The sequence below is a fragment of the Rhagoletis zephyria genome, unplaced genomic scaffold, assembly GCF_001687245.7.
Source record: "Rhagoletis zephyria isolate East Lansing unplaced genomic scaffold, Rhagoletis_zephyria_1.1 Rzeph_scaffold_00815, whole genome shotgun sequence".
NCBI classification, from domain to species: Eukaryota; Metazoa; Arthropoda; class Insecta; order Diptera; family Tephritidae; genus Rhagoletis; species Rhagoletis zephyria.
In genome coordinates this window covers 53,779-80,813 of record NW_016157899.1, presented here as the reverse complement: position 1 = coordinate 80,813, position 27,035 = coordinate 53,779, and the positions used below count along the sequence as shown (strand labels likewise).

The following is a 27,035-nucleotide window of genomic DNA, read 5'->3' as shown; positions in this document are numbered from 1 at the left end:
TGATGATGTTGCATATTTGTTGAGGTAAGAGAGAGAGAAGATTAAGTTTTCGAAATAAATTCGAATTGATTAGAACGTTACGGAATTAAAACATGTGTCTGAAACATGTGGTGAAAAGGCTAACGAAGAGGATAGAATGAAGGCCCTAAGAAAAGAAGCTAAAGGGCCACAAATCATTTTTTTATTTCTTTTTTTATTTAATGTATATCTTTTTTAATATTGCTTTAAAGATCAATATGTGTGTATGAAACGACCTTTTTGTGGGCGAATAGCAGTTAAGGAATAATGCGCCTATAATTATGCAATATTTAATACTTGAGCTAATTATTTCTTTTATTTTGTACTTCTCAAATGGCGTATATGTATGTATGTATGTACTGCTTTTTAATGGCAATACCTCATTCGAAGCTTGTTGAATTTTTCCTTTAGATGGTGATCTTACCTGTCGGCTCCCAAACCCTAAGCACAATACAGTGAACAAATGAGTGGTGAATTACGGCCATCGTATCTCAAAACTCTGAATAGACGCTTCAGATTTTTACAGTTTGGTAGAACAAAATTTCGACACTAGTATCTTCCCTTAGTTGAAAACAAAGATATGTTCTTACATAGCCTCCAAGTAGGTAAAGCCATTTATCTAAACCTACTTGTTTCATATATAAATAGATAAAAGCACGACTTTGTTAGAACAAGAGACACTGCGACCTTAAAGGCCTTTTGTATCTCCAAAGAGAGTCCCTAACTTAGTTCCACGACACCCTAGGCATCTCTAATAAATAATAAAAGGGCCTCGGTAATCGAGTTAGTTCTAGGGGTAACTTTGAAGTTTGTTAATTTTTGTCTCGCCAAGGCTGGATAGTTCCACACAGATATTTATTAAAAAAATCACTCTTTAACAATTATTATTTGACTTTTATTTAATTTATTTTTTATGGAGTATAAATAACAATTTTTTCTGATTTTTATTTTCTAAATCCAAAATAACAATTATTTTTTATTTCTATCTAAATAGTCTGAAAATAACAGTTATTTTTGATTTTTAAATTAAATATCTTAGATAACAGTTACTGAAGACTTTCATTTATAAAAGTCATCAATATAAATCAGTAACTGACTTTTATTTTTAAAATTATACTTATAAAAGTCATTTGTATAAGTCTTAGTAAACTTTGGTTCTCCAACAACTTCTTAACTGCGAAAAATTATAATGACTTTTATACGTATGATTTAAAAAAAAAGTCGGTGACTGACTTTTATTGATGACTATTATGAATAAAAGTCTTCGATGACTTTTATCTAAGACATATAACTAACATAAAAATAATTATTATTTCGGACTTGTAATATAAAAATCAACAATAATTGTTTTTTTTTTAATTTTGTCTAAAAATTACAAATAAAAAGTTATTTTCAAATTCAAATTTCTCGGCGAAAAAAGAAATCGATTGGTATCTATAACTTAGTTGTAGAACATTTCCTTCCCAGTGAATTTTTCAATGACCGTTTTCAACCGTAACTGTCATGTTCGGTCCCTGGTTTCGGGGTCTCCAAGAGTCACGTGACTATTCGCCCTGAATCCAAGCTAACCTATAAGGCATAACATTTTGTGGAAAGCCACTGTCAGTGTTGTACTCCTTCTGTTACGCTAAACATTTAGAGCCTGTAACCGCTTTGCAGTATTTTAAGTTATGCCTTCTGTCGCCCGCTCAGGGCTTGAACGCTGTGGCCGGAGGCTTCAGACATTCATCTATGCCTGGTGATTTAATAAGTTTCGGCTTTTAATATTTGCAAATATGATTTTAATTTTAAAATATCTCTAAATCTTTGGAAAGATGTAGTAAATAATATATATATTTTTTTCAGTTCGCAAATTTAAAATCGCCCGTACCCTTATTTACACGAGTAATTAATTGCCTTCCAGCACTAAAAGCCAATAAAATCAAAAATTAAAATTATTCGTACGCATGCGCACGCACTTCATACGAACAATCACACCAAATTGGTTAAATAGTTGTATGTAGAGCAACAGCGCATATTTCAATACTTCTTGATTGAATAGATTCACTTGCGTGCCCCCCATAAGCCGATCATTGCCGCGCAGTCAATTAGTCATTGTGAAAAATCCAAATCGGCTTTTTATAATTTTTCTACACACTTCTGCATGCGCATCAACCTTATTTCACATCGATCTTATTCCAATGATTATCGTTGCCGACTTTTCACTACTGTTGTGGCTACTGCCAGCTACTTTGTTTATTTTTTGGACATATTTTCTACCAAATCATTTCCGTATTAATTGCTTTGACAAAGAAATCAAACCGAAACTGACGTAATTTCAGGGCTATTGAACTCTACAGCCGAATGTTCTCAGCCGTACGCCTCCGAGTATGCGTTGTAGGTTGTGGGCTGGGCCACTAGTGTTGTGTGGTGTAAGTAAATACGAAAATATCCGCACATACACCCCGTGTCAAAACAAAAAGTGCATTAGCTTTGAGTGACGAAAATTTGTCTAGTAGGCAAATTACTCAAAAAGTTGGTTGTATCAAAAGTTCACTAGGCCGTTTTTTTGGAAACAAAAAATGCTAACTCACAGGGTCTGTAGCCCTAACGCTTCGCCAATTAAGATTATTTGCCCGCAGACAAACAAAATAAGCCCAGTTGACCCCAATAACGACTTGCCTAGGCCAAAAGCCGCAAATCATGGACTGTAGCCCGATGGCACAGCTTTAGTGCGAAGGTGGCCGAATGAACGGTGCGGCAAAGCTTATTTTCTTCAATTCTTTAACCCGTCAGGCTACAGTGTGAATGCTTATTTATATCTACTGAGTTTCTTCTAGGATTCCTTTTAATTTCCTCGCAGTATGGAGACTGTCCTACAAACGTTGTTGTTTCAAAATCCGATCTTAGCTTTCTGTGTTTTTTTGGCCATTCAGTCCTTTCTTTCGTTTTTGAAGACACTGTGGGATTGAATTTTAATCTGATCCCCGTGCTCAGTGCGTTCATTTTTGTCGGCCATCTATCCCTGCCTCCCTTTTTGAAGACCCTGCGAGTTTAACTTTTATTTTTAGTGGACAAATTTTCGTCTCTTAAAGCTAAGCCCACGGTTTACTTAAGTAACTGATGCGTTTTCTTTGGCACGAAGTGTACATACAAATGTACTTATTGCACGATAATTCATCACAAAATAAGTATTTTAAGTAAACCTACAACTTACAAATTGTATCTGTAATCACCATACTTTTTTTTTGGTTCTCTGTTGACATTATTGGCTAAATTGTATGTGGGCTCTTGTGTGTATGTCTGGAACCGCATATGAGCGCGTGTGGCTTCGAAGCGTGTAGCTGCGATCGTTGCGTGGCTCAGTACACAGCCATACATACCTATCCCCGCCACTGTCTTACGGTTCGATTCTTCTTGGTTATTTCATTTGTTGCTGGTTACTTTTGTGGTTAGAATGCTTAATTGTTCGCTATATGAAATTTGTAATAGAGCACTGATTTGTTGTTAGACAAATGTCTCTTGCTGTTCTTGTTATTGTTGTGTTCGTTGAGGTCTTTAATGTTCTACAAATGTTTTCACTGTTGTTAGATAATGTTCTTCTTCGTCGAAGGTGTTAATCAAAGCCATTTACGTTTTTTTTTTTAGTTTCTGCCAACTTTTGTAGCGGATGTCGCATTTTTTCGTCTGGAATCAACGACCTAAAAGCTGTAATTTTCATAGTACTCCTTACACTTAGATCATCTAAAAATCCTATGTCCAGGAATTTCTGTATTTTCCTGCATAGTTTATAGCAATCGCAGATAAAGTGTCTGATTGATTCAGGCTCTTCTTCCTCGTAGGAGCTCCTGCAGCAGTCATTAACAAGCCAAACTGCCGCATCTGGTGATCGGAAAATCTACACGTGATCGTCGAGAAGCCAATACATCCTCAAAAAAGTGACTGTTTAGTGCGGATTTTGGATCGGTGGCATCATTGGCCCATTTTTCATGGAAAATGCTGCTGGACACGCTATTCGGCCAAAGGTGAGCGCAACAGAGGCATAACCAAGATTTTTTTGTTTTAGACCAGAAACTGAAGAAATGGACTTGACCGATTTTTGGTTGCAGTAAGATGTTCACGCCATGTCTCACAGCCCATGCCACAATCGACCTTTTGCGCGCCAAATTGTGTTATCAGATGTCTTGGCAATTGGCCACCTCATAGCTGCGATTTGACGCCGTTAGACTTTATTGTGGGGTGTCGTGAAGGCTCTTAAGGCGAATATGAATGAAATCGTGTTCCGCAAATAATGGGAATGTTTGCTCTTTCCAATGAGCCAATAATATACCGAAAAAATTATTTTTTTTAGTAATTTTTTGGAATTTTTAAAAAGAAACCAGTAGATGGTGGCCTTTCTAAGGTGAAAATGCTGGCCTGCGAATTGGACTCTTCAGCTTAACTAGTATGTAGTTGCAAGTCTTTTGTAAGACATTTGAAAGACAGTAGTCAAGATATGTAATTTGAAAGCTTTGTTTATTGTGGCACGAAAGGCTTACAAAAAAAGCTCCCTTGCCAACTTCCATCGTAAAAAGCTCTTTTAACACAAGGCACTTGAGTATGTTCCAAATGGAATTGTGTACATATATCATTTTTCTCGCGCTATCCCAACAAGTGTAATGGCCGAGGGAGCAAACACGGGCGTGCCATTCTAGAGATCCGACGTTCGACTCCACGGGCAGCGGATTTTGTTTTTTTCTTTTTTTAACTTTTTTTAGTTTGTATGAACTGCTCCCGGGCAGAGTTAGTCTGGGTGTTCCTCTGAAGATATTGGAATGCACGGTGTTAAAATCCTTCTGGCTACGTGTATAGCGAGGTCTTGGGAATAATCACGGTACACCTCTCGCTAGTCATTACGTGTAAGGGTAGGCCTGCGGTAGGGCTTAAAGTCTTCGATGACCCCTATTGCACCAGCTGCATGGAGGACGCTGAGGTGGAACCATCTCAACACCTGCTGCTCTGGTGCCCTGCATTTGCGAACCTCAGCTTCAAGCACCTTGAGTCGCACTATTCCCAGACTCCCGATGAGCTTTTTGCTCCTCCCTCTCCCCCTATATTGTTCTCTTTCTTGCTGCCTAACATAACCTAGACTTTCATGTTTTGAAACAAAAAAAATGTTCATTTAGTTTTTAGCAACTCATTTTATTTTATTTTTATTTCATTTCCTTTTTAATTTAATTTTCTTTTCTAGATTTTGTTTAAAAAAAAAAAAAAATATTGTTTTTAATGTCATTTAATTTGTTCTCTTTTCTATTTTTTTTATTTAATTTTTAGTTTTTATTGTTTTAGAAAGCAAACTACTACTAAAAAAAAATAAAATCGGCACCTTTTTCCATTATATATTAAGACATATTAAGATTTACGTGAACTGGACCGATTTAAAAATAGACTTTTTCATGAATAAAATAGTTTTTTACGCATTTTTTGAAAAAAAGCACTTAAGATAACAAAACAGTTTAAGCTTAAAAAAATTTGTATAAAAATATTTAAAAAAAATCAAGCGAATCATTTTACCTTTCTCTTCTAAATCTGCATAGTTTTGGTTGAGTTATTCAAGTTTTTCTTAAACCAATCTTTGAAAAATTTTCAAAAACCGCATCAAAAATCTCATTATTATGATCCCGTTGAAAGAATTGTATAATATTTCTATGCAGCTTTTTTAACCTTATACAGTTTTGTCATCTTGAGTGATTTTTTTTTGAAAAAGTACTTAAAGAAACTATTTTTATGAATAAACAAAAAACCGTTTTTGGAGAAATTTTCAAATCGATCCAGCTTACGTAAATCCTAATATTTTTCCGAAATATTTTAGTGGAAGTCTTCAAATATAATAGATTTCGCAATGCCGGCGGAAAAACCGCAACTTTTTTTGGTGATGCAGTCTAATGTACATACATACAGTGACGAGCAAAACTGTAACATGATGTAACACTTTTTATTTCAGCCACCGCTATCTTTCATAGTTCTAACGACTTTCACACTTTTGTTCTATATTCTTATTGGTACATCCCTACTCCCGCTCTCATAACGATTTGAGGTCAATCCAACAACAATAAAAAAACCTGGAGACAAAAATGAAAGTTAAGGCAAATGTTACAGTTTTGCACTCATTCTCAGTTTTGCATTTTACAGTTATTATTTAATCACGGACTTCTACCTGCCGTCAAAAACGAGCCAAAACAATTCATCTACCTATTGAGTACCGCAAACACTGCAAAACTAAAAAGACGTACCTAACAAAAGAAAGAGGTAGTTAACAAGGAGTATAAATACGAGCAACCAACAAAAATTATGCAGAACGAAAAATGACACTGAAGATGGCACAACGCCGAAACCGGTTTGTCTCCAAATCAAATTTGACAAGGGATGACGGAAATTCGTTCCATAATACATTTTACAGTTATCTTTTGCTTAGTTGGAAGTCAGATGACTTTTTTCTGTATTGTAATTTATTCAAGAAGTGATCACCAATAAATAATATGGTTAATCAGGAAACATAAATGTAAATAATAGATTTACTGCGACAAGGCGGGACCGTAGGGAAAGTGGCAAAAAAATGTGGAGTTTGCCACATGAAAATGTTAAGACTGAGAAAAAATATAGCCTAAAGTGTTACTAACGACAAAGGAAGTCTGTCAAAATATATTACAGTCCGATATCTTGTGAACTTAGTAGCAAGTAGCGCTGCAGCCACTACTACAGAAGCGCTTAAGGTATTAAAATTGAATGCGAATCAGTAGACAGCGAGGCGAAGAATTTTCAAATTGAGCAAAATGGATCATAAAAGAAGAAAAAAGCAAATTTGATCAAAATACATGTGCGAGTGTGGCAGCGTTTTGCTGCATCGCACGAAAACCGGACCGTTGCCTATTGGGATATGTTAGACCTTACAGAATGCAATAAAAAACACATTTTTAAGATTTAATTGAGGGTTATTTGGTCTGAAAAGACTAAATTAATCACTTTCAATCAGATGGCCGGGCATAGTATTGGATCAAAAGCCCAAATTAAGCCTAAGCGCATCATGTAAGGCAAACTGTGAATCACAGTGGTCGGTCAATATTAGTTTGGGGTTGTATTTCAAAAATGTTGTTGATCCGTTTGTACGTATTATGCGTAAGGAACAGTATCTGTTCATATTTCAACAAAATTTGCAAGATGTAGTCGAAAAAATTAGAGTTTCTGCTGAAAAAGCAACAAACACACTGCACATGTTCGCAAAGACTGGAACAAAAGCAGAAATTTGCCAATTTGAAATGTACCTCCACAATCCGAGGACATGAATCTCATCGAGAATTTGCGAAATCACTAAAAGCGCATCTTACTAAGTATCCAAGGCCGTCCAATGGAGTACGTGAGCTGTGAAAGCAAACCAAGGATATATGGGAGGCTATACCTCCAGAATTTTTACAGACATGCACATTAGGTATGCCAAATTGCAACCAGAAACTAAATAAAGCAAAACCCATACTGAATAATTCTTTTTTTTTGTGAAAATTGTCAAAAAGTTATTAAAAATACATGAGTGCAAAACTGTAACATATGCCTTAATTTACATTTTTGTCTGCTGGTTTCTTTAATGTTGTTGAATTGACTTCAAATCGTTATGACAGAGGAAGCAAAGATGTACCAATAAAAATACAGAACAACAGTATGAATGTCGTTAGAACTTGGAAAGATAGCGACAGCTGAAAGAAAAGGTGTTACTCCATGTTACAGTTTTGCTCGTCACTGTATATATTTTTTTATTTAATTTTAGAAACTTTATTGCTAAAAGACAAACAGTCTTAATCTAAGAGCTCTTCGTCAGCAGATATTTCAATTAGTCTTTCGAAAGACAGAAAAGAGCTTTGAAGATAGTAGCCAGAACTGACAATTGTCTTAAAAAAAGACTTTTGTCTTTCAAAAAGACGTTCCCAAAAAACGTAAAGGTATCCTAGGTAGTTAGAAAGGAATTGATTATAGCTTTCACAATCCCTGAGGATCATATCTACATATGCTTATATTTCTCACGTTGTTTATAGTACATAGCCCGACCATCGGGCCTTTGCTGCTTATCCGCACCCCATTATTCAGCCTCATTTTTTTTTTTTTTAAACCATCACCTTACACGAAACACCGAATGCTTATCATTCATTACATTACAATGCATTTTCTGCTAAGAACTTGACCGACCTCAAGGAATGTAAACACAAAATAATTTTCTCATCATTACAAATTCGTTAAACAAGTCTAAAAATATATATAAAAACACAAAAACAAAGCCTTATCATTGTGTGTGGTAGGTAGACAATGCGATTTTAATGATTTTCTGCCTCGACGACATTCATTCAATTAATTACAATACGCGTTGCAGAAGTCCTCGAAAACAATGTTGTATGTTTATCTCCATAAATAGATATGTACATAAGTACCCTGCAGAAAAAAATTATCAATTGATAAAAAAAAAAAACAATGTAACTTGTAGTTAGCTACAAAAAGCTAACTTTACACTAGTTAAAAAGTAATGCAGATGCAATCGGGAGATAAATAAACAAGTACAAAAATAAAAACCAAAATTTATTATTTTGATATTTTATGTCCAATAGTAGTTAGTTACAAATTAGTTGACATCTAGTGCAGAGGTAACCACCCTTGACTATTTCGCGGCCATCGCCATACAAATATAGTTAGCTGTCCTCAAAGAAAATATACAGATAATAGTTTCTTTCTAATCAACTTCAATTTAACTTATAGTTAGGTACATTTCCTGCAGGGTATTATTGTATGTGAATGTTTGTGTATATGTGCCTGCACGTCTTCACTGCTGCTGTTTGTTTATTTGCACACTGCAACATTGTCAATATCGTTCATGCCTGTATAGTAGGAGGCAGCAGACGTCGGCTGGGAGGGTGGAAGAGCAGCAGAATTGTCCACACGACGAGATGGACACATCCTTGAAATGCCATGAGAATGAATATGAGCACAGCATAAACAATCAGGCACAACTTAAATAAAAGCCCAACTAAAAGTACAAAGTAAGCGCGCGAGGCGAGCCGTAAGCTGTTGGTGCTGCTGCTGCTGCTGCACAACAAAACGTTTAACATTTTTCTCATCGATGCAACCATCAATATATGCCTACATACATAACTTCATATGGACACGGGTGCTTTTTGTGTCCAAAGAAAGAAAAATCCTTGAAATAAATATTCCAGAAAAAGTCTCAATTTCTGCAATGTGCTGTGCTGTGCTGTGCTGGACTGCTGGACTGCTGGTCTGCATGCAAGGAACGCACGCGTGGCAGCAACAAATGCAGCAAAGCAGCAGCAAAGACGGTGGCCGGGTGACAGCCACGTCGACGCAGCAAGTATTGAAGCACGGAGTATTTAAAGAAAAAATGCCAAATCACCAGTTTTAATGCCGCTGCCAAATGAATGCCGGCAGTGGTTTGGCTGTCTGCGTCGCAAACATATAGAAACACATACAAGGAACATAATAAAGTCCAAGCCACGGCCCGAATGAAGAATGCGCAGGAATTTGTGACGCCGCTGTTTCGTTCATTCACACAAAGTCGGAATCGTTTGTGCGAGCAATCATCGACCAGCGAGCCAGACAGGCTCTACACCACAGAGCACCTTCTACATAGAAAAAGTAAGAAATTCTTGCGACTATGTATAACAGAAAGGACAAAGAATTGTACTGAACCTGGCCGAAATAGAGGGTCCAAAAAGTGTAGCACCTTCGTACTCAATTGGTATGGCCGACACGACGACACGACATTCCCGCAGTTAGGACCATAAAAAGCGATGCAATTTTTAAATGATTGCAAGTGCCGGCACCCTGTAATCGCACCGCCACGCCACCTTCCTGTTGCGGCTATTTTCCGATAGGACATTCTTGTTCTCGCTTTCATTTATTTTCAGTTCGATTGGTTTTGCAAACATGTTGCCGCTGCAGACAAAGACTTATCGGGTCGAAACCAGCTGATGACAATAACAACGACGATGAGATGACGGGCAAGAATAACAACGCCTGACAACCACCAAGCAGACGTCGACCGGCCGATGATCTTTATCGTGCCATTCGATTACCTGGAATGGCTGTAATGGTATCACATACAATTAAATGAATGTTCGAACGCAACGACCTTGCGAATTAAATGGCCTCAAAGGTAGTCTTTGGTATGTGCCAATAATTCTTATTTTTTTTTTGTTTTTCGCTTATTTGAAGTGAGTTCTTTAGGTGGGTTGCCAACGAACAACAGCGCAGTGGTTGGAAATAACTGGTGGTTGGAAGAATTAATCAGATTGACGTATTGGACAAAGCACTAAAACCGATAGTAACAGAGGCAGAACTCGAGCCAAAGCTAGTCTGGTGAATGCGGATTACTAGATTTCCTTTACAGTCACAACCACGGTAAATGAAATTAATGAAAAAGCTTAGATTATGCGGACAGCTTCAGTTCGAAGTTCACTCAAAGGCTGCATCGACCTATTTTGATGCCCAGGAGAGGATTTCATCAGACATAACCCTACAATACTTTCACTGATTTGGATTTTCTGGCGAAGCTGTCTCAGTTCTCGAAGAAGTAGTCAGTCCGCCAGAACTGCAACTTCTAAAAGAAATCATTATGCGGGGCTGACTTCGAACCTCTTGGACATATGTCCAGTGGGCTGTTGATATTCCGCTGAGAAGTCGAACGTGTTATTCGTTCAATTGGTCGATAATGATTGTCAGACAAGCTTCGCCGCCATCTGCAGCAATAAGGGAGTTTATAGGCCTCTGTCAGATAAAGTTTCTGAGTGGGAATGTAAGGTCCCATTCCAAACACTTTCAATGAAAGCACAAGGATATAAAGCAATATGACTGGGGGCCATCGGAGTATAAGTCTTTTCTGAATATACCAAAATGAATAAAACTAAATGAAGATGGCTATAAATTGGAGATTAGCGGGGCCGATAAACCAATACAGCGCACTACGCTAGTTCAGCCAGCAGCACATACAGCTAGCGCAGTGCCGTCCGAACTATTTTCGTTCGCACTGCACTTCTTCACCGGCTTAAGCGAACGTTTACTTAAAGCGTCAGATGTCGGCGGAAGATGCCTACACTATTCATAGATACGATGCGAATACAACGCTACCTTGTGCATTCCGATCCCGTTCTTTAGCTACTTAAATTCTTTAAGGAGCGCTCCGGACAGTCCATAAGCTCTTCTACACATCGCTATCAGTACTATCACCGTTGTCAGAAACCGCCGGACGATTCATTAGTGCATCCAATGGACATAGGCCTTGAACGCTGGACTGGGCGCGCATTTTTTCAGCCATCGATCAAACTCATCTAGCCTCAAACTGTCCGAGAGGGGCTTCATTATAAGGCCCCAGAAACAATATGGCCAAGGTTGATAATGACAAAAAGTAATACTATTTTTATACTGAACCAAGCTAAGTCAAAAGTTCTCAACGATGTCACCATAGTTCTCAAAAAATGTCACACTCCACGCAAAAAAGTCCTTAAATTTCAAGCAAAAAATAAAAATATAAATATAAGCTATGAACGCAACTCTGTCCGTTGTGAAGGAATTTCGAGCTGTCCAAACTATATGCAATGCATTACATTACAAAATACTGCCTACACGAAAAGCGAAATCACCGCCAGCGCCGCCAACATAGGCATCCTCATCGCTGCCAACAACAACGCGAAGTTGTCTAGTCACTAGACTCCAGTGTTGTAAACAAAATCCCATTGATTGCACTCACAACAACATCCTACATACATACTTAGTTGTTGTTAGTAGTTGGCATGCAGGCTGAGTAAAAACTAAAGACAAAAAACAAACTGTCTAGCAACTTTGGAACCGCCGCTCAACGTGCCAAGGTGCTGACGATACAGAGAGAAACATCAACAAAATCCGTCCAAGCAAAGAAATCATCTGTGCGTTTGCCTAAAGGGCCACAAACAAATGGGACGGACAGACGGCCAACTATGCAGCCAACCAACCAGTCAACTAGTCAACGAGCCAGTTCTATGGCTGGCGCACACAACCTATGTATTTACATACATACGTTCTTCGAGGAAAGTGAGATCAAAATGCAGCACTTAACAAAAATAAATTGCAATGTCGCTGTCGCCTCCGCTCTGCCGTTGATGCTGACGCTGACGACGCCAATGCTGCTGCTAGAAGAGCTGCAGTGAGGGCACAGAATCCGCGCACCTCAAACGCCATTACCATCTTTGTTACACAATGAAGAGTTACGGCCGTAGAAGCGACAGCCGCCTGCTGCCACCTTTCCTGGTATTGCAAAAGGATGCTCGTTCTCTGTAACTTGAACTTAAAAGCAAACTTCGCCTATACATACATACATACATATATGTACATACGAGTGTGTACTATGTAAGCAAACGCTCATGCCGACCCTGGGAACCTAGTACTCGTACTATTTGAACAAGTCTTTTGTTAATTCATTTCTTTTTGCATACATTCGCCGAACTGTCTGCTTGCTTGTATGCGTATTGTGAATTTTCCACGACGTCTGCGAGAATTGGCTGTAAACTGCGGTGGGCGCGTGCAAAATAAAAGTACAAGTGAAAAATTTTAAGTAGGTAAGCTGAAAGTGGTCGCCACTGCAGACTCACTAGCCAATAGCACTGATATGACTACGACCACGACCACGACCACGACCACCACCTCCTCCTCCTCCCCCACTATGCGATCTGTCGCGTAAGATCGCGCGCGGCATGACACGATTCATGCGCTTATCTCAGCAGCAAGGCAAAATGCGCGTAGGCAGGCTGACTGGATGGCAGACGAGAGGAGTTGTTTGTTGGCAACATTCATTGGTAACATTGAATCTTTAAATGCATATGCGATGTGTGTGTGTGTGTGTGTGCTGTGAAGCACTGTAGGACATTAAAGGCACCGGCCACCAGCCACCACCAACGCCACCGTCTTGCTGTTTTTTTTTTTTTCTTTTCACACAGTGCAGAGAAAACAACTAAGCGAGCAGCAGCAAGTCATTCAGCCAACTATGAACGATTTAAGGTCTAAGCCTATAACGAAAGACTAGCCTCAATGCGGAGGTGGCGGGTTGCAACAATTTTGTTTAGGACTGCCTGCGTGCATGTGTGTGCGTGAATGTGTTGTGGCACGCTAAGAACGCAAGGCTAAGTTAAATGGCAAATCATTAACATTCGCGCCCATTGCTGGCACAACACTAGGTGGATTATTGCACAATAAGCGACAAGTGAAAAAAAGGCGAGGAGATTTTGTACCACTGGAATCCTAAGTACACGGTTAGAAATTGATTGGTTTAGATATCGAAATCCAAGCTCAAAAATGTATTTAAGCGGTCCAAAGTGTTAGCAAAAATTTAAGAGCGAAGCCTAAAATAAGAACTTCTTGGCGAAAAATCTCCATATTAGATTTGTCTAGGTATTTTCAGGATCCGGTTGGTATAACGCATAATGGCTGAAATAAGCACATATATACTGGAAAAGCTTTAGTATCCTATACTGAAACTCTCCTCTTCATCTAGCTACGTAGATGAATAAATGAGGACTTTACGGCCATAGATATACCGAGTCGATGTGGTCTTCTAGAGGCACCTCTCAACTCACTGCTGGGGCGAGGGAGGATGTTGAACGATCTCTTATTAGCAGCCTTAAACCGGAAGGGAGAGGAGCCGTTCATACCAAAGCTTCAGGGCGGTTTCGGCGCACCTCAGAGTGGCACTCGATTGTTGGGTCCGGTTCCCAGCCAACGATGTCATTGTGTGCACGGACGGGACTTTAATGGAGCTGGAATCTCTTCCGAGACGAAACCTACAAATTTAGATCCCGTTCCCACTTGGTGGCAACAACTGCAGAATGAAAGTCCACGCAGGCCAAGCTCAGCAAACTACAACGACTAGCCCGCGTGAGCATCACTAGCGCAATGAGATCAACACAAACCGCGCGTCTCGAAGTGCTTCTTCCCCTGCATTCTCTACACATTGTAAGAAAGAGCCTCCATTGTTTAGTGCAAGGTTCATATCAGTGGACAGAAAGGAAGATAAGAAACTTATACACCCTGCTACTGTCCAGGTGGACCTGTGCTTTCCGAGATTTGACTTCACACAAAATTTCAAGACATTTTTTCCGCAATACAATCAACTGGTACAACGAACGAACTAAACCAAAGATGGACAGCCATATTTGGTATACTGACGGTTCCGAGACTGACCACGGCATCGTAGCAGGAGTATACGGCAAAAAATCCCAGAAGGCTACTTTTCACCAGCAAGGGGCAATGTAACTCTGTCTTTTAGGCCGATGCGCATGCCATTGAATTACACATGCAAAAGTATAGAACAGGGAGCAACTAATAATCACATATGAACCCCTCACTAGAAACAGATTTCGCTTCCTACGACCAGCGTATCTAGAAGAAAATGACCAAAATGGCATTAACCCATGGAACCTCGCGAGGGCAAGTATAGTCTTGTTACAATATAAGGTTCTTGTTAGCGGTAATTAGGTGACCCTATGCAGTCGGTGTTCCTATACTAAATTATTTTAGTATTCATTCGAGACTCTGAAAACGCATTATAGGTTAGCAGTTTATCATTGAGCAAATACACTTCCTTACGGCAGTTATATTTCTTAAGGATATAGCCCAGATGTCGCTTTGTGCGCGAGAAGCAAATTTTTCGGAGGAAATGTGAGTCAGATTTGTCGCTTAAAAGAAAAAAATCTTCTTTTGAATTCTATTCAAGGTAAGAAATGTCAGCTCTTATTATAAACAAATGTTTTATGATTTGAAAGAGCTGGTTTTAGGGCAGACTTGTGCTAGGTTACTATTTAAGTGAGTTGCTCATTCTCTCATTGCTGCTTTCGCCAAGAAGTATGCTTCACTAGATGCCTATGGTGGTACTTTTGCATTTTTATTCCACCTGGCGGCATTAAAGCGCAATTCACAACCGTAATATGAAATAATTTATTGCAGTCGCAAGTTGCAGATATTTTCGATTGTGCTCTACTGCCTTTTATTGTAACAAATAAAACGATGTTTTTTCTCAGTGTTCTGGTCGTTCATTTCAGGCACACGGCTTTCAGATACGAATAAATAACAGGCGAATAGTTGACTCCTCACGTCGCCACATTCCTTAGCAAATATTTTGAAATGAAGAGCTGCAACATTTAATAAACAGGACGATCGGCGGTATGCAACATACAACAACAAGAAAGCATATGTATGCATAGGAAACACGAATTGTGCGTATAAAAATATGCGTGAACAAACGAGTAGACTCATGCTAGAATGAATGTGCGCACTAAACACGGCGCATGCGCAAAGTGGCTGTAGCAACAACAAAGGCGCTTTAATGAAAGGCTGATAGTCTTTATTAATAATTTGTCTTTGTAATTTCTTATTTTTTTCAATTTTACAGCGAACAAGTATCTACAACAAGCCGTTGGGATGACACACGCGCATTCAGCAATCGCTTGCACGGAAATTACGAGTCCACTAAGAACAGAGAGACCCGCCGACGTCAGTTGTAAAATTTTATTGACCCAAACGCGCTTGAACAACGCTGAACGATTTGCCTACAAAATCTTTACACAGCAGTCTTATTCGTATATAATTGATTGAGATATTTGCAGAAATGAAAAGTAGTTAGCGGTGGAGGCAAAAGCGAAGGCTAGCAGCATGCCATTATGCATAATGACGGCGGCAAGGGGAGCGGATGCTACAGCAACAAGCCGAAACAGCATTAGCATCAGCTGAGGAGGACACAGGCGGCGCGAAGCAACTGGTCACACTGGTCGTAACATGATTTGCAACACAAAATCATTGAAAGACAGCGCCGGAAGATGCTTAGCCGCAGCCAGTTATATGTAGGAAATTGAAGATGTGGCAGCAGCAGGAGCGTATGCGGCAAAGGCGATGATGATGATGATGGTGACGGTGACGTTGACGGAGGGCTAAGTAAGTATTGCCCAACTACTAACTAGCAAATGGGCTGACTGGCTAGTCAACCGCGCTGCTATTTGCTTTTCCCATGTAGCAAAACCTTCACGCAGGCGCAAACAATATTTTCGCAAGCTATGTATGTAGCAGTCAGCAATCGATAGACCAAACAGCCAATCTACAAATATACATACGTACCTAGGAAACAGCCAAGACTGAATGCCACGCATTGGCCAAACGATTGACCGCGAAACAAAGCTGCGTGTGAATTTTTTAGCACTATGTTAAATTTTCAAACGATATTTCCAATAGCTTCTTTGTATTTTAGCATTTTTCTTTTTCGCTAAGAGCCCACACAGTTACAGCATCATCAGCCAAGAATGGCAAGAAAAATGTTGGTGGTGGCGGATGAATGAACGAACGAACGAACGAACGACCGGTCAGACAAACAGCAATCTTCTTTTCTCAAGTTCAATGTGCGCGCATGCGTGCCGCCTTCGTCACACTGTCACGTTTGTGAGTATGGTAGACGTGGCGTATGTAGGTAGACGTTTATTTGCTAGCAGTTATTTACAATTAGGAATGCTCGCAATACTTCAACTGCTCGTGGGATTAGCACTTTTCCGATAGGAGAGCGAAAATATTTGGACAAGCTGATGAAAATATGGCAAGCAAATTCGAAATGTAACAGTTTCAAGTAGTACGAGTACCTGGTACTAATGGCACAAAGTTTGCGGAAGATGAGAGGTGATAATTCCTGGATGCGTGCCTAGCCGAAACAGGAAGTCGCGCTACATAGTTACATGCCAAGCCAACGAAATATTTTTTCTGTTGTTTGTGTAGGGCTGCAGAGATTTTTTTTTTTCTTTTGAATCACTAACGTTTCGTACATAATTAAATTACTTAGTAAAATATTTATTCATTAGTATGGAAATATTTACGCTTCAGTGGGTACTCACAATTAAATCGCCTTTGTATATGCTGTTGTCTGTGTAGAATACCAACAATTCGGCAGATAACGCCCGACAGCTGGGCTCTCGCAATTTCGAGGCTAATAGCAGACAGGCCGCTGCCAATATTTGCAGATGTGTTTTTGTTACAGATTTTGTGGATAGAAAACGATCCATGTAGTTGAGCGCCAATAGTACGACCTCCTCTTGGCATTTCTCTTCGGCACAAACCTGGAAGTGAAAATATGAAAAAATGATTAGCTTGCGATCGATTAGTAAAAAAATAAGAACAAAAAGTATTTATAAATAACTCTTCCCCAGCAAAGTACATATGTAGTTCTCGAATCGAAAATTAGGTTAGAGAACTGTGTTATAATTCGATTAGAGAATGATTAGAAAAACACTAGACACTTTGCTGAGACTGATCTCAAATCAGGAGAGTAAAAACCGCAATCTCCTTTTTAGCATAGAGCTTCTAACACCAAAAATACTTAAATGATTGGATGAATGATATTAGCCTGAAAATATGCAAAAGGAAGACGCTCGACCCCCTAAATACTTTCTCAGACTGTTATTTTATCATAACTTGAAGCATGCGACTGTTGCAATGAGATTCCAGAAACCATCAAGCTAAAAATAGCTAAATGAATAGCAGGGTGAGTTTAAAATTATGAAAAAATTTTATAAAACCATGGTTGGCCCAATTTCAAATTTTAAGTTGATCAACTGAGGCTTTTAATTTTTCATACTTTTAGGCACGTGACTGCTGCAGTTGAAATCCAGGAATCGCAGGCATCGCCTAAGGGTATGCAATGGCTACCTTATTGAATCTCTCAGCTTTCCTGTTGCACATTGCTAGGCACACCCGTTATGAATTTACAGATGTTTAGCGCGCGCGGGTTTTAGCGTAGAGGGGTCTAGAATGGTAAAATTCTCCAAATGAAAACCTGTGATGCTTAAAAATATGCAATATGAAGCAACAAGCGATACAATTAAAAATCAACCAATTCTGGTAGAACGAAAAATAAGAAGTTTAATGTTTAATACTTTTAGGTGCCCTTTACTTTAAATTAAAAGGCTCGAGTTACTTACGGGGACCAGCAAGGACTCATCCTTATTGGATTTGGCATCATTTACAATTGGTTTAAATGATCGAAGATGCGATTACACTGAGACTCTTTCGGATGCGATGTCTCATCTCTTACTACGGACTTCATGTGTGATTATCGAAGCACCTGTAGGACTTACAGTAGTAGGTCAATGCGCAGTGGCACGCTTCATTCATACCCTCCTTTCATTCGCGCCTTGTGGCTCTCTTTGGGCAAAGTTTGAAGAAATTTTTGGAAAACTATATTCGTTAATGACGGACAAATCGGCTTCGACAGCAGATACATTATTTCGATACTTAACCGCCAAAACGAGGTAACCGACATTTTGTTTGCGAAATTTTATTTTTGATGCAGAAATACTTCTTCAACATAGAACATAGAACTTATTGAAGGGTTCAACTTTGACTGGACTGAGACTGAAAGTGTCAAAACCCGAGATTTGTTCACTTCCCGAAAGGCACCACTATTTTTAAGTTACTCTTATCCACAATACCGTGAGCGAAAGAGAAATTCAAACGTAGTTACGTACCACCCTAAAAACACTCCGAAGAGGGTCACAATTTACAGACCACTCTTGCCACCTTGTAGATAGATTTTTGTAAAAATAAGTGCCAACTTATGCATTTCTAATGGGAAATTCCTGCCCATCGCACGTTTCGAAAACCTTTGACCGTCTACCACTGCTAACGCTAACCGCATAAATCAATTTTCCGCTTCCTAATCCGAAAAAAGAAAACTATTGGCAAATCAATTTCCGGCTTGACGCATCGAATAGCAACAAAATCGTAGTAACAAATTGCATAAAAGCTAGCATAGTAGGCAAATCAAAGTACATACATAGCTCCAAGAATTGCGCTATTTCCGAATTCCAAACAAAGTAGACACGATGACGCGATTTACACTTGCACAGCGCCAGCAGCAGCGCCTCGATGGGCCCAAGACTACTCGCCGAATGACGTTTACCAGCTATCAAGACATTCTTGTACGTATGTACAACAATAGAAGAAAAACTATTACAAAATACATACACAACAATTAGAAGCACACACGCATACTTAACTTAAGCCTAACAATCGACAATACTTTTACATTCTTACTAATGAGCGTCTTAAGTCGACTTGGGGAATCAGTCATGTCTGAAAAATAAATTATAAATACATAAATAAATATAGGCACTTTTTTCTTTATGTATGTATGTATGTATGTGCATACGAGCACATATCTCGATGCATAACTACTTACTTACTGCCAATGGATACTTACTCACTCACTAAGCTTGGCGTCATTAATGCAATGCCAGCCAACCCAATTTGCCAAACGACTTAGTAACGCGGTCGTTTCCGACTCGTTCTGGTGAACTATACAAATCCAATTTTAAATTGTGAGCAATATTTAAAAAAAAAGTCAGCAAGCATTCGTAAAAATTTTAAACTTTTCAATCTGAATGAAAATAAAAAATACCCACCAAACAATTTGTGTTGCCGGCAATAAGAAAACGTGTCGCCCTCGGAAACAAATTTATTGCCGGTAATATTGCCATCGAATCGATTTCCTATTACCGGTCGCTCTAAAACGTCCGCCGAAGGCAACTCGCCTGGGCGAGTCGTTTTCTTATTACCTGAATGAGTCCTTTTCTTATCGCTTCAGACGCTATTTGGAATAATTTTATTCTTTTTAATACTTAATTTATTTTTTTGTATACCAAATAGCAACTTACACTAGGAATTAATTCATTTTCTCGCTGTGAGGCTTCCTATTTTTTTCAATCTTGTCCTTGGGCATAATTTAGATGCTTTTGGCCAATACCAATGACGCCATATTCATAAGTTTCGGAATTTTTGAGAACTTATTTATTCAAAATTGACATGAACGAAGTGATGTTGCCGATTTGTCAGCACAGCAATAAATCGGTGAGTCGCCAATTTGTTGCCATTGACGATTGTTGCCTATTTCTCATGTTTTGCATGGTGGATATAAACCACTTTTATAGCTGATTAAATTTTAGTGTAATAGTAAAAATTTTGTATGGAAAAAATTAATAATCATTTGAACTCATTTCGATTTCACCCAAACGACTTAACCAAACCGACATCGTAACGACTTCGATTCGATGAGAAAAATCGAAGTCGGAACGACATTGCGTTGTGTATGGAAAAAACGACTTCGCTTCGACGTCGTTTCGAGTTCATCCAAACGACGTCGATTCGAACTCGTCTTCACTCTGTGGCAAATTGGGAATGCAATGGAAAATGCAAGTGTATACGAAAGCAAGCAAGCAAAAGCACCTTGGGCACACACGCGCACACGCTCACACACACAAAGGGGGTGGGAAGATGAGGTGAAGAATTGAAGTGTTGCTTGCGGGTGTTTATGCTGTTTAGTTCTTACTTATTATTATTATTTCTTTTTGTTATTGTAATATTGTTCTTGCTGTTTTGTTGTTGTTGTTGTTCCCCAATCAACAACAAAAATGCCCAGGTTGCTTGCTCGTTTTTCACAATGTTGCAAGTACATTGCAGTGGAGCATGCAATCAGTTATGTATCTCATAATTAGTTTTACGCTTCAGTTTTACTTTCTTACATTCTCATGGTTGGGTGTAATTGTTGCTGTTATTGTTGTATTTATTTTTTTGTTAAGATAATAGTCACTTTTTTTGTTTTGTATTTTACTATTGTACGTAAATAGTTGTGGGTTAAATAGCGTCGATTACTTTATTTAGGTAAGTAAGAATGTAAGATAAGTGAAGTGATTTTGAGGTGTGCAACGGCTGAGAAATAGGGTAAATTACGATGCGGTTCCATAGAAGCAGTCAGCAGAAGAATTGGCTGTGAAGATTGTGGTGGGCCTAATAGAACTGGACGGAATAAGAAGGGCTATTGTTCACTTTAGTAAAATTGTTAAACCCTATTTGGTACACTTTGGCATAATACCTCCTGCCAGCCAGGAAACAGTGGGTGGTAGAGTATTTCATAATTTAGATACTGTTATAGTGTAGCTATTCAGTATGCTAAATCCAGTCATCGATGCAGAGCGCCAGAAGGTGGAAATTTTCTGCCTTTTCAGGAAGGAAAAGCTGGTCTAGCAACTTTGAAGACTTACAAATAAAGAGACGAGAAAAGAAATAAAAAAAAGCTAAGAAATCGTTGGTAGGCGTGTCGCCAATACTTGACGATTCGACGATGTATCTAGTAGATGAAATGTATTAAGCTAAATTTTCGTAAAACCCAGAAATTTTAGGCGTCTCATCACGCTCAAGACAAAGATGGCATTATTTCAGTGGGGATGTACCCATCTTGTTTATGTTACAACAAAACGATTGCATCAGATTTTCAAGTTTTGTGGAAAAAATTTATAATTCGCATCAAAATTTCGTTCGCCAGAAGAGCTGCAAGACAGATCCGATAAGAAAAGAAGAACCCGCTAACAAGAAATTGGCAGACATTTTCCTAAAACCAAGAACTTTAAATTGAAAATTTTCTAAAATTTTATAGAATCTCCAGGACAACTTGACAAAGGTTAAAAGAAAACTGTCGATAGAAGAACCCACTAGTCCGAGAAGCCACCTAATCGTTGAGAATGGAAATAACGTCGTAATCTCTAGCCGCAGTTCCGAATTAAAACGATTACTAAATATGCAACTAGGAAACTTGTTTCAAAATTGACTTCTCACACCCTTGGAAGATATTATTTTATATGGCGAAAACCACAAGACTAGCGAATTTTGAAAGGGTCGATGGTCGGTAGTTTAGCATCCACCATCTTGCCAGAAATATTGAGGGCTTCTTAGACTGATTAAGTGGCAATCCATTCTGAGAGGATTTTTGAACGAGCACTGCCCTATAAGAACCCACGCGATAAAACGATGAGGTGGTATTATCTCGGTTTACCAAGAGCAATAATGTAGTTTTTTGTATTGGCATTGTTGTCATTCGGCTCAGTGAGTTATAATTGGTGTTTTAAGCGACCATCCTTTCACTAGGCTTAGGATCGCGGTGCCTATTTTTAAATGATCGTGAGCAACTCTCTGGCGCCCGACAATTTTCTATCTAACGCAATGATTGTAACCTGGCTTCTTCTTTTATTCTCGCTATAACCAGCTAAGATATTTTGGCTATTTTGGTACCTAAGACCAAAGCTTACTTATGCACTCCAAGTCTATATTCCAAAACTCTAGGCTTGGCAAAGTTTTCCGTTATATTATCTCAAAGACCAATGAAAACCAATTTTGCAAAATAGTATTTTCTTTATTTTCCTCACCTTTGATGTCGTTCATTGACTTCTCTTAAAATACATTAATTTTTTATTTGTGTTTGATTTTTTTTTTTAGCATCGTTTACATTGCACTGCTTATTACTCATTATAATTATAATTACTCGCCTTATCCCTTTAAGATTTCATTTACCTGCAATTGATGGCCTGGCATGTATGTACTATGGCTGCCCCAGAAGGCCACCCCACTGCATAGCATAATGCAAACTAACATAGAAAAGGGGGCCTAACCTGAGCCTGTGCAAGCGAATGCATTTAACAAGGCAAGCACAAAATGGATGAGTTGGTGGTGCACTTGCACTGCACTTGGAATCACAGCGTATTTAATTGAAACGAACAGCGGCTGCGCAGCACTTAGCCAACTAAGTGAGAATAGCGTAGTAGCGTAGCTCCCCAGAATCATTAGCAAACTACCGGAGCGCATTGAGCGCAAATGCAAGTGGGGCTGAAGTTTTTTGTGTTTATTTTTATTTTTTTTTTTTGGTTTCGTCGATATGTTATGCTTTCTGTGCTTTACTTGCCATCCATCAGCACTCTGCATTGCATTGCAGAGAAAAGGTAAACAAAGCCGCCAAGGTTTCACCGACTTGTTGCATGTTCACCGACAATTAAGCAATTACAGATGCTAGCAAATGAATGCACAACCATCTAGAGAAAAATGGTAACTAATCTACGTTAGATGATAGCTGGCGTTGGTCAAAAGTCTACACAGCCCATTAAGGCCTGCTGTTTGCTTGTTGACGGAGACTTTTTCATAAAGCAAGCTTTCCAGCGATAATTGCAAAAATGAACTAAAAATTAAATAAAACAGCTACTTGCATAGCACGGTTTTTTTTTGTAATTTTTTTTTATGAGAAGCTGTGTGTGCTGTGCCGTACGCCACATTGCTTCCGTTTGGTAATTTCCCGAAAATCCGTTCTAAAGATTGTGTGTGATATGTACATACATATATGCAACAGAGTAGCAAGTAAAGAAAAAATGCAATCAAAAAAAAACAACAGGAACAAAACAAGAACGGCAGCGAAACACCAACTGAAACACTAAAGACGACATTGCACAAATTCGACTTCCGGCCCATCAATTCAGGCAGCGGCGACATTCAGGCGTTCGTTCGTATGTATGGTAGCGTAGTAGAACATAATTTTGTTGTTGAACGTCAGAGTCATTAAGAATTCTCAGCGCATTTGTTGTGTTGGCTGTGATTTATTTATTATTATTATTTTGCAAACAGAGATGCAACCCAAAATAAAGAAAAATAAACAATTGAAAAAAGGGCAAAAAAAAATGAAATTGAAAAAAAAACGATCAAACAGACCGGTAGGATTTGCGAAAGCTTGGTGCTATGAATATTTTTATCTTTATGCATTTTTTTTTTCTTTTTTGAGGAATAAATTAAATAAATCACAAATTTTAAATGGAGCGCGGCGAAGGAGGACATAACTTGCACGCGTGTGAGAAAAGGTCCGGCAGTCAATACGCGGAATAGTAACAGCGCCCAAAGAAGAATATGAATACATGAGGGATGGCAAAGGACAATTTGAAATTTTACCTATTTGAGGAAAAATTGTACCCGAAAAGAGGCAACAGATGCAGGTAAATATGTATTTAAGCATTTTCACAGTCCATAAATTTGTTTGAAGTCATTTATAATTTTAAAATCTACACCAAATTGGTACATCAATACAGAATCACGTTTAGTACATCTGGAGAGAAGGTCCTCAACGGTTTCATATGAAGTAATTGTAGCAGGCGAAGCCTAAGCCATAGGTTTTCTGGTTTGGAGCCCTCTAGGCTTGTGCCCAGCAAGATTAGGTCATGTGAGGTTGTAGTGTTTGCCTTCATCTAGACCCAGGAATATGGCAAACGTGGCCCAGGAGGCTCATTTTGTTACCTTTGTGGCTCGTGGTTGCTTCCGACTGCATACGGAAAAATCGCTTTAAGTCGAAAGTTAAGTCTGACAGATCATGGAAATAACTATTGCTGGAGTCATTATCGTCTCAGTTTAGCTGAGGTAGGACAATGACAGAGGAGATGTTCAACGTAGGTACTGCTGGCACCTATCCCCTTTGAGCATTGGTAGCGATCAGTGATAACCCCCACAGCCAGCCTAAATGGAGCCCCTGACCTCTCCTTATTCAACTTGGACCAGATGTGGCTAGCCACGTCTCTCTATGTCTCTATAACCCGATCCCAAATCACACTAGTTGTACTAATACTTTCTTTTCTATATACCCCACTTCCACTATGATTCAGTGTGGAGCCGTCGGTTGGTTCATAACGGCAGCGAGAAATTTCTCCTTGCCGATCTTGGTCAGGCTTAATAAGATCGTCAAAGATAATGTGACCTTACTGTCGCTGCAAGCTGCTGTTCAATTGAGCACATCATGAAGAAAACCATCGTCGTGCTGATCCAAACAAAATGAAATCTCATCCCGTTAACTTTTCGATCGTCCTCGTTCCACCATTAATACCAATAGAAGAGTTTTGTAGAGAGTATACGAACTTATGAAAATTCCGCATAAGAAATCTCTCATTATTCCCGTACTTTCATGGGGCATAGAAGCTGGAACGATATTTATCTAACAAAGGTGGGACGGCGTTGCTACATTCTGAAGAAATACTTTACGAACAATCTGTGTTCGCGTAAGCGACAGTTACCGAAGAATATGGAATTATAGATCCTACGAGTTTTCTAACGAGGTCGAAATAGTCAATTGCATAAAAATTCAGCCAAATGTTAGCCAATATCAGAAAGATTTGCCACCCACATAAAAGTTCATTCATTATTTAGCTAAGGGATAAACGTACACCCGGTATTTGTACCGAAAGTAACAATTGCACATACTTTTCCATCACTGGAATATGTACCTACTTGAATTATGTCAAAAATAAAAGTCTACCTGACTGACCTTAAAGCAATAAAATAATAAAGTACTAAGTTAAAAAATAAGAAGTCACATAAAAAACAGTAAAATAAAATTGGCAAACAAAACGCTGCTAAAAAGTCACAATATTAGCGCTTCCTCTGCGCAGAATGTGCTCGAAATTATCGACTTTGGAATGAATTGCTTTGTATGAAATGGTAAAATTTGGTTGATTTTTTTTTTGTTCATTCATAATATTTTTGCAACGGAAGAAGGCAAAGTTTATCGCGACACAGTCATGCATTCATACATTCATTCATTCATTTTTCCTACAAGCTACCCAGTCGGCAAAAATAAGCAATACGAAGACCTTCTAGGAGTCCGATTGGGAGCCCTGCTTTTTGAACGTTTGAAGCGACGGGCCCTCCGTTTTCGATACTTCGCTTTTTTTTTGTCTGGGATAGGCATGGTTTTTTGGCCTTCTGTTTTAGCTTCTCTTAGAAGGGAAACATGCGTCTGCTGCTTTCTTTTAATTTCACTTCCGCTCTTTTGTAAACTCACTTTCTCAACTGTCACGGGAAAAATCTCTGTCTGAAGCGGTCTTCAAATTGCCGGCCGGGTAAATATTTATACAGCAGATTTATACAGTTTTATGTAGATCCATACGGTATGTATATAGGATCATATTTATTTGTACTACAAAAAAAAATATATAAATAAACATACAGATGGACATACATATGTAAGTATGTATGCAAGTAATTATGATTCACTAGAAATTTGCATGCCAAGCTATTGAATAAAGCAATGATTCTAATCAAAATTATTAATAATGTCACATAACTCGCATTCAACAACACTAACAACAAAAGCAAAGAACATCAAAAACTAGAGCAGAGGAAACACGCTTTTTTACATTTACATTTTTTAACTGCCAACAAATAAATATTTGCTTAACGACAGCTTGCAAAAGCGTTCAATTTTCAGCCAAAAAAAAAAACGCCACAGAAAAAGCAGATGACACTACTACGTCACGCGCTCCATGTGCGCATGCGTGTAGGGCCTGCTGTTTTTATTTATTTATTTTTTTTTTGTGTAAGCCTAAGCACTTTCCAGCCTGCCTGCGCCAGCCAATCAAACAAAGAACTTCACTCAGCTCGCGTCGTCTTGAGAAGCAATAAAAGTCGCTGCCCTGTTCAATCAGTCGAAGTGGCCCGAAACCAAAAGCCAAACACCCAACTATCTAGCCGATTTTATGAATGGAAAGGAAAGTCCACATAGGCGTCAGCGGCGCCGGCTGCAGCGGTGCCGATCGATCGTAACGAGGTTACTTACTCTACTTTAAATATGTAAGTATGTACATATGTAGATGTTGTGTGTGTATGTTTGCGTTTGGAGTAAGTATTAGAATTTATATTGATAACAAATTAATAGTTTTGATATAAGTTTCTGTTGCATAAAGTATGTATGTATGTAGTAGTTGGAGAAGAAACCAATGCACTGAGAAAATATTGACATTTGTAGATACTAGAAAAAAAAAACATAATTGGCTTTTGCCGGAAATGGATGTAGGTCAGCATCGGAGTTTTTCATGGAAAATGTAGCAAAAGTTCTGTATTTTCCTTTGATTTTACCTATTTTTTTACTTATCTTCAATGGTTACGAATGGCTCGCTACTTTTACAGAGCTTTCACTAGATGGATGGATATGAAGACCTATTGATTTATTTTCCCCTCACGTCCTATAGCATTACTTCTTCTGAGTCTACTGCCTTTAATAAATCTAAAAGAACTGAGCTCACATTTGATCAGGTGCATGCCTACCGGAAAGAGGCTAGGACTTAAATGATACTGTTGCCTCTTTAGCTAACCTCTCT

The 27,035-nt window shown here is 38.7% G+C and overlaps 1 protein-coding gene across 1 annotated transcript in view; it reads right to left on the bottom strand.

The window, feature by feature from the left end:
* The window catches only part of LOC108361682 (G1/S-specific cyclin-E2-like), a 112,346-nt gene that overhangs the window by 43,430 nt on the left and 41,881 nt on the right, over positions 1-27,035 (bottom strand). The window contains 1 exon segment of the mRNA XM_017614380.1: positions 16,926-17,147. Within this exon segment, the coding sequence (XP_017469869.1) occupies positions 16,926-17,147 (222 nt within the window).